Genomic DNA, 12,163 nt, shown 5'->3' with positions numbered 1-12,163 from the left:
CCAAGGCCCTTGCAGTTAAGGCTGCTATCATTCACAACAAAAGAAGACGATCCCAAATAAAGGAAACCATGCCCCATATCAAAAGCCCTCACCCCAAGACTAGAAAGGGGAAGAGCAAAAATGGTAAGTACACCCATTTCCTTCCTCACACTTAATGTGTGTGGTTTGACAGACCCTTCAAGAGGGTTGGAATTTCTCACTGGTTAAGATCAAACTCCTTGTTACCAACATCTCTAGCACTCCAGGAATTGAAGGTCACTGGCCCAAAACTAGAAAAGAGACTCACTTCTATTGATAGAAGAAGGACCTGGTTCGACACAAAACATGAAGAGGCTAGTGGAGGGACTGCTGTAGGGGTCCTCTCTCATTACCAACGGTGAATATTCAGAGATTTCACTCATGACCAAGCAAGATGGGTTGCTCTTAGATGCAACTTAAAGGGAGTTTTATTAATGTAGCTTCAGTGTATGCTCGCACCAGAGGTCAGGGTAGAACTCAAACTTGGGACTCCCTCTCAACTTTGAGACGAGGAGACTTGAACATGGTTGAAAATTCAAGGACAGGTGGATGGGAAAAGGATCTATGATCAGAGGCTCTAAAACTATCGTAGACTTCACTTGGTGCAACAGACAGATGGGAGACAATGAGAGGGAGGCTAGGTTGGACAGATGTTATGAGTCCTAGGATATAATGGACCAAACAATCAGTATCTGACAACAAACCCTTCCTTTTGTTTGTGATTTTGGCAAAGGCAAAAGGACCTCTTCCTGGTTCAATGCCGACCCAAAGTTTTTTGAGCTTAAGTCAGTTCAAGCTCAAATTGAAATAAAGAGCATCTGGAAGCACTCTTTCTCCATCACTAGATCGATTGCTGATTCTTGGTTGGATGCAGTAAATAAGACCCAAGACACTCTCAAGCTGGTAAGAAAGAATGGAGCAGCAGTCAAAATTCAAAGAATGGATAGAATTAAGCAAGAATGGATAGAACTAAGCAAATAATTGAGAATATTGAGACAAAGGCAAGGCAGGGGGACCAAGATGCTCAGAAGGAATTGTTACAGGCAAAGAAAGAACTTAGAATGCAATCCCTAAGGTATATCCAGAGGCATCAACATGGACATGAAAAATGACATCCCATTGAGGTTGTCTCAAAACGGATGTAGCTGCAGCTCAGCTTTTTAAGTTATGAAATACCTGAGACAACTCAGAATCTGGTTCTAATGTGGGGTAAGATTTATTGCCCACCCAACTAGATTCTTCTCGTAGAAGAGTTGGTAATCTCCTTTCCAAGCAATCTCTCTAGACCATATAGCACTAGGTTATGGATTATAATTGTTCTGTCTCTAATGGATGGTTTAAACTCCCTTCTTATCTCTGGCCATGTTTTCATGTTACTGGCTGGTAGATTGGCCCCCATCTCGAGGCCTTTCCCCTACATATTTGAGGCTTTGGCTTAATAGGGGTGTACCCATAGAATATCTTCAATGGGACCGAGGTGAATGGGAGTGGATTGTTGCAGACAATTCACTCCAAGAGCCTTCCTTCTTTGACTTTATGGTTAGTAATGCCAGGAAATTTCAGACTAGCGACACATTGGAAATATTGTTGAGCTCCTCATTGCTTCTTCTACATTGATGGTAAGGTGCTCGAATTGCATGATGATGGAAAATAATGATTCGGTAGAAGGAGGCCACTCTCGCGTAGATTGATTGATATAGACAATGAGTTTGGGGGGAAAGGGTGTCGTGCTTCACGAGATGAGTCCTAAATACAATTTCAGCGAATCACGAATACTGGGAGCAGAGGCACAGCTGTGAATCCTCAGATATCGGTGATAGGTCAAAAAATGTAGTTAGTTCTTGTGCACTGTACATAATAAGGGGTAGGCACATAGGTACACTTAGCTAGCAGATGATGGGGCTTTTTTGTTCCAAGGACATTTCTCCAAAAAAAAAAAAAGATGTGATGTAAATATTTTTTTAAAGTTGAATAAAACTCTGCAAGGGCCCCAATGGGAGATGATGAATCTCCAAGTGGTACACCAATCACATCAAAGCAAGGGTATCCAAGGGTCATGTGTTGGGGCTCACATGTCCAAAATTATGTGTAATTGTGGGGTTTTTCCCGGGTCACTGTGTTCATGATGGGATGGGATTTCGGGGTTTATTTGTTGCCAGATCAAGGGGCTTTTAGCTGGTTCATGTGGGTTTGCATACAGGGCAAAATTGCATGTGAAAAGTGTGTGTAGAAAGTGTGCCTAGGGGGCCAAATGTGCAATTAAATTTGCCATGGGGTGATTCAATGTAAGCAAAGGAGAGTGGTAAAAAACCTTTGGAGAAAAATGAGGAATGTATGCCAAGGTTACTCCAGGCAAGGAAGAAATCGAAAATGATACGTGGGTAAAAGAATTCCGGAAACCTGTGCGATGTGGAGAAGGATGATCGACGTGCTGATTTCATTGCTGGATCGACATCTCTTACCGAAGGAGGCGGCTTTTTTTCTTCATTCTCTGGACACCAGCAAGAAAGTGAAGCCATCGCTCATCATTTCGTTCCCGAAGGCATTCATCTCTTGATATGTACGTGGGTTTTTTGACGAATGAAGTAGCTTGCTGGTCTGCATCAATTTGCTGCTGCAAAGAGGGCGTGAAGAGTTCGTCAGGAAAGAAGGAACAAGAATCTAAAGGAGCTGATTCCCATTTCTTTCTGTTCATCGAGCAAGTTGTACGAGAGTCAGTTGTGATTGATAGGCTGATCGCTTCTAGTTGATGTTGCATTGAAAAAGACGTTTGGGCCTTGGAATTGTGCATCTACTTGTTGCTGTTCCGTGACTCCTGGCAGTCAGGAGAAAGATCATTTGTTGGTGTGAAGCTGGTGAGTTTCCAGAATCGAATAGTTTGATTCAGCCTATCTTTGGCTGGAGTTCTCATTTGGTGTTGACAGGCTGGAGTACCTTCAAATCTGCAAAGAATTCACTGTTTTTTTCTGAAGTGACGTCTTGGGAATTTTGATTGTAGGAGTGGGATTCATTGGTGGATTGAGTGCTCTCTACTCTGGGGATTGTTTTCCTGAATTAACAGCAAGATCTGTGTTGTCTTGTGATTATTTGTTGTGAGGGAGTCTTGTGATAGCGGTGCCCGGACACCTTGCTTTGAAGTGGTGTAAGCGCTCTAGTCTTGAGAGCCTCACTTGGTGTTCTGATTTACTTGGTTCCCGGCCTCAGTTCATTCATTCCAAGGTGTATGATTGGACTTATTCTAGTCTTACAAAGGTATATATATATATATATATATATATGTACTTTGGAAGTGATGTGATATATTTATTCCTTGAGTTACGTCCTAAAGTACATGAAGTGTTCTTTGGAGTGTTTCAATCTTGTAATGAAGAGAACCTCTCTTGAATAAATCAAGTGTCTTTTATCTAGAAACCTGTCACATTTTTTCCCGTTAAATGATTCACTCTTGGATAAAATATCTAAAGTCTTGTTAGTGAAAGAGCATTTCCTTTGGTTTGGGAGAAGTGGGTAAGGTCATTGAGCTATTCTAGATTGCTTAGGGGCTGTCCGGTTTTCCCCCTGTTCTTTTATCATTGGTGGATACATGAATCAATTGCTTACCAAACCCACAATCAATTAACAACAGATATGAGAGGAAGGGAAAATCCCCAATTATTCGATGCATTATCATAAAATTTACAATGGGAGCATGTGTGCATTGAGTCCCACTTCAAGAGCTTCTGACTTACGGAATTCCTTTTGGAGAGAGGCTTTGGAAATCCTTCAAGAATAGAAAAGGCACTCTTTTCTTTTGGCTTTTCATTCATGGAGGGATTGTAGTAAATTAGTGGAGGAACACTTTTGGAGCTGATTCCTCTTACCCTTGTGCTTCAGTGTCAATGACAATATTCAGCATTGCCTTTGTGACTGCAAACAGGCCTGGGATTGCAGACCTATGGGGAGATCAGTTTCGTCCACGTTGTTCATCACTTGGGGCTCTGTGGCCTGGATTTCTTTGACTCGGCCGCAGATCTTTTATGATAGTCAGGTCTCTTCTTGTTCATTTAGGTTCACCATCATTTGGTAGAGGTTGTTCGACTTGTGGCCGTTCTTGCTTCTCAGTACAGACCTTCCCGTGTTAGAAAAGATCACTAACCTATTTGTGAGCCCCCATATGAAGAAGACAAGGGTGTAATAGACCAGGGTAGGATAGAGGCTTACCTGGAACAACTGCCTGCTATGTGGCCTGATTGATGGCATGCAGTACAGGCTGTACAGCCTCAGGATCCGTGCTCTGGTCTCTAGAGCACAGCAGCAGGGCAGGGGCCTTTTTTTAGCCCTGGCAGCTGGTGGGGGGTTAGACTACAGACCAGTCTGGTTTGATCTGGTTGGCATATTGCTCGTTGGCTCAGTTTGATTCGGCCCTGTTTGGAGGGGGTTCTAGTTCTTTGTTGTTTAGTTTGGAAGTGGCTTGGAAGCGTTTAAGGAAGTTTAAGACGATGCATATTTGTTTGATGCGATGCCATACCATCCATCAAAGAAATGGTGGATTTTTCTCACATTCATTGTGGATACCGCTTCAAGCTGCTTTAGAACAGTCTCTTCTACATTTGGGAAACATCAACCTTGATACTGCTGCATTCGCTGAAGCATGGCATGTGATAAGCCCTTGCTAGATTGGTATATAAGAAAGGGAACTGCTTTCATCTATTGACAATGGTTTAAAGACTTGGATTTTGAGGAGAACTCTTAAGGAGGTATTTCTTGTATCAGATGGCAATGGTGTATTTGATCAGCTGTCTGCTAGTGGGAAAGACATCCCTTTTAGTCACACTTGGACACAATGTGTCTCAGTTTTGAAATGAATATAGATTTCAACAATGCCAGGGAGGATTTTACAAAATAAGATAATGTGTTGCTGGGTCCTGTTTAATTTAAGGAAAGACCTGCTGGCCCTGAGTTGCATCTTGAAAGATTTAGTCCATGGAAAATTTGTCTTAAAACTTGATCTTTGAATCCACAATATCTGTTGGAGGAGATGTAAAGTATTTTGCTTTTTGTAACGAGTTCTTTAAATGGTCTTCTGTAGATGCATGGAGGACCTTATGAGTACCACTCGCTATGTAACTTGGTCATTGCATAATAAGGTACATTGTTTGAACCAACCTAGTTTCACACTAGAGAACTATAATTGGTTTGGTACTGTGCTGATAAATGAAGTCTTGATTGAATTGAATGTAAGGTACTGTATGATTTCTAAAACAATGCGATACTGTTTTTACAACCTTGCCAGTTTCTATTGCAGAATCGATCTGGGTTACGTCCATTTCTGGACACATTTTCTACAAGTGAGTCGTCTACTTTAAGTGGAGCTGTTACAAATACCCTTGCTCCTGATGCTTTAATCACGACAACGGGAAGTGGTAACAAGCAGGATAAATTATCACGTCAAGAATATAAAGGAAATCCATCTGCCCCAAACTCAGAATCAAATACTAACCAGACAACTCAAGCTAGATTGGTGGACCTGTTGGAGAGTACACTTTGGAACCGCAGACTAGTCCCTTCTTCTGAAGAGATTGTTAATGCTTTGGTTGCTCAGATTTTTGAAGGCATACGTGATCACTTTGTAACTGCTGTTGAATTGAAGGTATGCTCTCACATCTTGAAGTTCAAAGTCATTTCCCGAGTTGAAAAGCTTCACTTCCTGTGGGATAAGAAGTGAATAAAGTAGGCTGAGGACATGTTGAATGCTACCAGCTTGCAAGATGAGCCATAATTTTAAATGATATCCAAAAAAGGTAATGGGTGGAGTATAACGCTGTCTTATTGAAGGAAAATGGAGTGGAGAGAATACACAGCTGAAGAGCATGGCTAAAATGATTCGAACAAGCTTGAAAGTCCTTAAAACTTTTATTGATCCATAACTAGAGCATGGCTGCAATGATTCGAACACACTCGAAAGTCCTTAAAAGTTTTATTGATCCATAAGCTAAAGGACTTTGGACACCACAGCTTTATTGACATGAAATTATATATTAAAGACCTTGATGTAGAGGTATGAGGATGTGAGCATTGAATGCTGCTTACACAAGTCTGAGTAATAGCCAAGTGTTTGACACATAATAATAGCGAAAGGATTGCAACCAAGAAGATTCTTAACATTCCCTTCATATTGCTAATTGTCCTAGAGGTGTTATATGCATCAACCATCCCTCAGAAAAATTAGGTCGTCATGGAGACCAAGGAGATGCTTGCATAGAAAGGGTTGACTTGGTAAAGTCGGCCATTGAATTGCCCTCCCCCATCGACTTTCTATTGTATGGCCTTGGAATGTGCCATGTATTGGCTGACACAATTGACAGCATAGAAATGCACAGCCTAGTGGTCATCTAGTAAATCAACCTGCCCATAGGCCTCTTGTAAATACTAAGGAATGACTTCTGTATCTGGCTGATCTGAATTAACATCCAATTTCAGCCTTTCTCCAGATAAATAAACTATTGAGGTGTGTACTTTTACTTTGCCCACAAAGATGACACCTTTCAGCGGCCATGATTCTCTGCAGAAGAAATAGTGCGATGTTCATAAATCTGGAAGTACTTGCGCAAAGTGCAAGATTTAGCTGCTTAATGCGAATACTATCATATTTTTTAACGATAAGATCATTCATGTACATAATTGACGATGATGTTATCATTTTTCTGCAATACATAAAGATCGTCTCTAACGTGGCCTTTTTCATGTTAAATGAGATGAAGAAGGCACCAATCGTTGTAAACCATGACATGGGCGCTTGCTTGACCATAGAGCGACTTTCAAAGTTTGTGTACTATGACCTCTTGCTCCCTGTGCACAAACTGAGGTGGGTGCTCTATATATATCCTCATCCAAGTCTATTAAAAATGCAGACTTGATACCCATTTGCCATGAGAAGTGTGAACCCATAGAAGATATGCCGTGATAGTTTTCAGTCTCAGTAAGATTCACCTCCTCTTCCTGGGAGTATGCTTTGGCTACCAATCTTCTTTCGATTAATGCATTTGCTTTAAGTTTCTTTTTGCAAATTCACTTGCATTAGACCATATTCTTCCTAGGTGGAAGACCAGCTAGATCTCAAGTGCGGTTTTCCCATGCATAGTGTGACCTTGTGTGAACCATTGAGGGTTTTCTTCATCTAGAACATGCAATAGAAGGGCTGCAGTTGCACTTTCTTTTGCTGTTTCTGATTGCTTCTAGTAGTGCTCTAAGGCAGTTGTTTTTTTGCATTGTGCATGGTTTTCAATACCATTTTAGAAATTTTTTAAAAAGGCTCTTTATACTGATGCAAACTTTGCTGTTGCTGTTTTTGCTGAGCTGACTTTTTGGTCGATCAGCATAACATTCAAACACTCTAGATGCAACACTGTAGGCTTCTTGCCTATCCATGCCTCTTGGGATGTGATGTGCCCCAATGGCTCTAATGGGACGCATCGTGACATAGGCAGCTGTAAATACTACCTCATTCCAAACACACTACGTGTACATATATCCTTCACAACATACACCTAGCTGCCCTTATAGGATGCATGTTCTCTTTTTTGGAACCCCATTCTATTATAGAGTTCAGGCTATAAGGTGTTGTTTGATGCTTATTTTGCTGTAAAGCATGGTGAACTCTTGGCATGGGTGACTACATGAGATGAACGTACCACCATACTGATGCATGTTACAACGCAAAGGATTTTGATATTGATATTGTACACGTGAATTTTATTTACTTTTAGATCTCCAGATTCAGGCACAGGTGACAGAAGGAAGAGAGCGACTGAGATTCAACTCCATTATTCCCAAAAATTGTATAAAACAGCCTCCTGTCCAAATTGTTCTACCTTGCATCAATACTAGCTTGTAAAGTGTATCATCTCTCACAACATGTGCAAGAATCCCATACTAATTGAACATTATGCATTTCTTGTTTTCAAGACAACCTTGATCTTTTGATCAATGATTCATGACATGGATAAAACTTTTGGCGAATGTCTGCCACTGTCAATACATGCAACACTTGGGCAATGTCTCTTTCTCATCCATCAATCGTCAAATTCATTGTGGTATTACTGCCTTCAATAGGTAATTTGTTCTCATAACCAAAATGGATTGATTGATTTGAACCAACCTTTTTCTTTATTAAATATTGCAACAAACATGATAAATATCTAAATCATGGCTTGCCATTTGATTTGATATAATTTCTCTTCACGTCCACTGCTTTTGTAACCCATAACTTCACATTCTCATATTCATAATCTGATGGCCAAACTGTAATGAAACAATTGACTTTTATATCCTACTTCTGGCATGAACTCTCTCTTTTCTCTAGATGGTCCATAAGATGGATGTGGAAGTAGTGATCCAAATTTATTTCCAAAGTCTAGAGTTGGATTCAAGCCCTTACGAGCATCTGGCCAAAACAATGTGCATTCTTTTTTTGGATGCATTTCATTGCTTGAAATCAAAGTTAAGAAACTGTAAGGATCTTCAGGTTCCCATTTTTGCATTGTGTTCTAGGTACTCCTCATGTTGATGATGGCCTCCTAGATGAGGTATTGGATGGCTTTACCTTGTTTTTTTTTTTTTTTCCCCAAAGAACTTTACCTGTTGTTTAGCAAGCAAAGTTGCAATGGACGAAAATATGTTGAAAATTTCATATTGCTCAAGAGAATAGAGTTTCGTCATCAATGTTTTTTAAAAGGAGAATGTTAGAAAATTAGGCGCTCATTTGGGTTTGGAGTAAAAATCTTGGCGACCATGGCATTCAATTTTTTGGTGAAAAATTTACGTTGATCACTAAAAACTGCCAAAGTTTGACAACCAATATCTTTTGATTGCAAATCCAAATGGGGTCATCTAGAGGTGACCAAACAACAGGAGCAGAATGCAACTGCTCGGATAACACCGATGGGAATTACAAAAGAAGTGCAGCAGCTCAAGTAACAAAAGCACGGAGCAGCAACAAAGGCAAGAACTGAATAGTACGTTTATTGCAGCAAGTACTGCAATTGTACAAGTCAAGTGTAAGTACAAGCCTATGAAGGCTGCCCTAAACCCTAGACTGATCAACTCATGTTATAAGAGTTGACTTAGTTAAGATGAACAAGGACTAGAATTAAAGAGTACTAGCCTACAAGGCCATACCAGGGGCTAGACCTAACATTGCAACGCCCCCCTGCCCTGTCCCGTGGCCGATCTCCATTTTATTGTGGGAAGCAGTTTAGGGAAATGATACCATTGACAGAGATGGGTTTTTGTATTAGGTGTTTTTTCCCTTTCCATCCTATCCATAAAGTCATTATATATTGCATCTCTGTTCAAGGTCAAATCTAAGTTCTGAAATTGTACCCAGTTTTTGGATAGCTGAGTACATGGACTTTGAACTGGGTAATCTAAAGTTTCTTCTGTTGGAAGTTGAGATGGGATGTCACAAATCTCATGCCAAGGGATGTCACTCAGGTGAGAAGACACTTTTGCAGCTGCGAGAATGCTATGGGATACTCATTCAAAAGCTGGCTGACAGTAAAAAGGCAGTTATTGACCTTAAGAGAGGTGCGAACTTGTCCTCAGATCTTGGAGAAACAGGAGAGTGGAAGATAATTGGGACTCGGGGTTACCTCCCTTGTCTGACATAGTAATAAATCAGCAACAAATCATCCTCCTCTAAGGAATCTTCAAGGATCAGCCAGTGTGAATCAGGAAGTATTGGGATAGAGTTGGGACATTGTAGGGCAATACGCAATGACTTGGCAACAGCTGTGCCTTTTTCAAGTCTCAAATGAACATAACTGCTGAAGGCTTTGCAAATAACTTATTCAGCATGTTAATTTATTTTGCAATGACAATGTCAAGTGCCGTAAAGCTTTCAGTGGAGCTTTGTGAGAGACATGTTGCCTGATGATTTTGGTGATTCCTTGATGTGTGTGGAGAGCTAGTACATGTAGCCATTGCTTTGCTTAGTTGTTTTCTTATGTTCGCCTTCCTCCTTGAGAGCGCGTGTGTGCGCACACGCACACGTGCTTGTCTTATTGTTTTGGATTATGTAAAACTTAGTACACATGATTTCTGGGATGCTTTTGCTTCTTGCAAATATTTGGTGCTCATCACTCAGGGTAGTTTTAATGGAACAAAATTGCAAATTTGGTCCATTTCATCAGTCGTTTGCCATAGTTTTTCTTTGTCAGGCTGAGGTATCAGAACATTGAACTTGTGTTAAACATGCTGGAGGGGTTCGGTCTTTTTGTAGTTTGTAGCCCTATCGAGGGTCTTTGGCGTGCAGTGAGTAGAGCAAGCTATGTTTGCTTGTTTACTCATATTCTTGTGCAATTCACGGAATGTCAGTGTGTCTTCGATTTGATTGTGCCCATGTGCCTTTATATCATGCAACTGCTGCAGTTGATTGGCCTTGCTTAGATTGTCTCCATTTGCTTAGATTGTCTCCATTTAATGCTTTAGTGTATGCAGTGCAGGATTGGTTTCCATAAAATGAAGAAAAATTTGTTGATCTATGCTGGTTGTGGTTGGCAGTTCAATTGCTTTTTCCTCATGCCCGTTGTGGACAAGTTTCCTGCACTTCTGCGAGAAGATCTGGAGATTGCGTTTGAGGAAGACGTGGATAATGTGTTTGATGTAGCGCAGGCACGTCGTGCACTGGAACAACAAAAAGCTGACCTTGAATTTGAATTGAAAAGAGTAGGTGTTCTGAAAGAACTGTGGTTTTGTCTTTCTTTGTCTACAACCATGAACTCCATCTTTGTGAAGGTTTAAGGGTCACTTAACTGATGATTTCTTAATGATTTGTGTCATTGCAGCTCGAAAGACTTCAAGAGAAATTCACAATCATCCATGAAAGCATTACCAGCAATAACAAAAGTCCTTTGCCCCGAAGAGATCTTTCTGAGCAGATGACATTGCTGAGGATCAGTGAAAGGCGGTAGATAGCCCCAGTTCAATGGCACAATCAATGTTATCTGTTTGATGACATGGAGATTGTTGACATGCTAGGCTAGTTTGGAGACAGGATGATGTGATCTGCAACTTCCATATCAAGGAAATATAGCTAAATTGTGGTGCTTTTGTGAGTCATTGTGTCTATTTTTTGCAAATAGAGAAATTATGTTTCTCCACAGGGATGCCTATTCTTGCCTGTTAAATTCTGAAAAGGAACTGACCTAGCAAGATGCTCTAAACACAAACCTTTTCCAACCTACATTTGCACAAGTTGACGGTATTTCCATATTGGAGCTAGCCTTACACACAAATTGAGTGCACAGGTCGGTGGAATGCTTTAAGGTGCACATGCTATTAAGAAAGAACGAGTCATTTGGTGATAGAAGTGGATGTATTTGATGACCATATTAATAGCGGATAAAATATTATGTTCAATGCATAGTTTTGATGATGGCTTGTTTAGATGTAGTTTGTGCTTTGAATCTTCAAGTTTCTTATAGGGTTTTGAATGATTTGTATCTATAGAAAAGTAGAACAGCTTCGTTATCCCTAGAAACAACATGCATTCATTTGTGGAGATTTTAATAATGCTCCTTAACCAGGTGACAATACCTCAGGTCATACTCATAGGAGGCTAGCATTTGAGCTTCGGTATTGGTCTACTTTATTGACTCAGCTCTCTCTTATTGATTTGTGGAAAGAATCACAGTCTATGCTGCTTGGTTGCACTTTTCAATACAATGCTCAGTCTGCTTATCGGGCTCGATTGGATAGATGGTATAGAGTCGATCCTCAGCATTATGATTTTCTCACTGTCAATTTATGGGGTCTATTGCACATTCACACATTTTGATCATGGCCCTTTGTGGTTGAGGATTGCTCTCCATGAGATACTTGATGACATGCTTATTCATAGAAGATTGCTCATTGTCAACAACAGCTATTTGCAACACGAAGCATACAAGACTATGGTTAAAGATGCAGTTCAGACACTATCTCGACAAGTTGACATTGGCATTGATTTTGCTTGAGAAGCCTTTGTTACATGGATGCAAGCTGTCATTCGTAGTTATGGGAAAAGCTACATGAAGACCTTGAGGGATAGTATTGCTTGGGAAAATTCTCAGTGTTAGTCTTTGACAGAGTTGAGTTACCTCAGAAGTCTTTTTTATCAGGAAAATCA

At 40.5% G+C, this 12,163-nt stretch overlaps 1 protein-coding gene across 2 annotated transcripts in view; it reads left to right on the top strand.

Moving 5' to 3' along the window:
* The window catches only part of ARC5 (P-loop containing nucleoside triphosphate hydrolases superfamily protein), a 52,202-nt gene extending 40,811 nt beyond the window's left edge, over positions 1–11,391 (top strand). The window contains exons 15-18 of one of the 2 annotated variants that reach the window (XM_087388283.1): positions 5,087–5,144; positions 5,303–5,647; positions 10,558–10,722; positions 10,842–11,391. In XM_087388283.1, the coding sequence (XP_087244409.1) occupies positions 5,087–5,144; positions 5,303–5,647; positions 10,558–10,722; positions 10,842–10,967 (694 nt within the window). In that variant the 3' untranslated portion in view covers positions 10,968–11,391. Of the gene's footprint in view, positions 1–5,086; positions 5,145–5,290; positions 5,648–10,557; positions 10,723–10,841 lie in introns of both variants that reach the window. The other variant, XM_087388282.1, reaches the window with a different exon arrangement.
* Positions 11,392–12,163: the final 772 nt, after the last annotated feature.

This window comes from Dipteris shenzhenensis, chromosome 17 (genome assembly GCF_047967505.1).
Source record: "Dipteris shenzhenensis isolate YYH24624 ecotype China chromosome 17, Dip_SZ_1.0, whole genome shotgun sequence".
In the NCBI taxonomy this organism is placed as follows: Eukaryota; Viridiplantae; Streptophyta; class Polypodiopsida; order Gleicheniales; family Dipteridaceae; genus Dipteris; species Dipteris shenzhenensis.
Note: the sequence above shows the minus strand (reverse complement) of the source record. Positions and strands in the feature narration are given on the sequence as shown.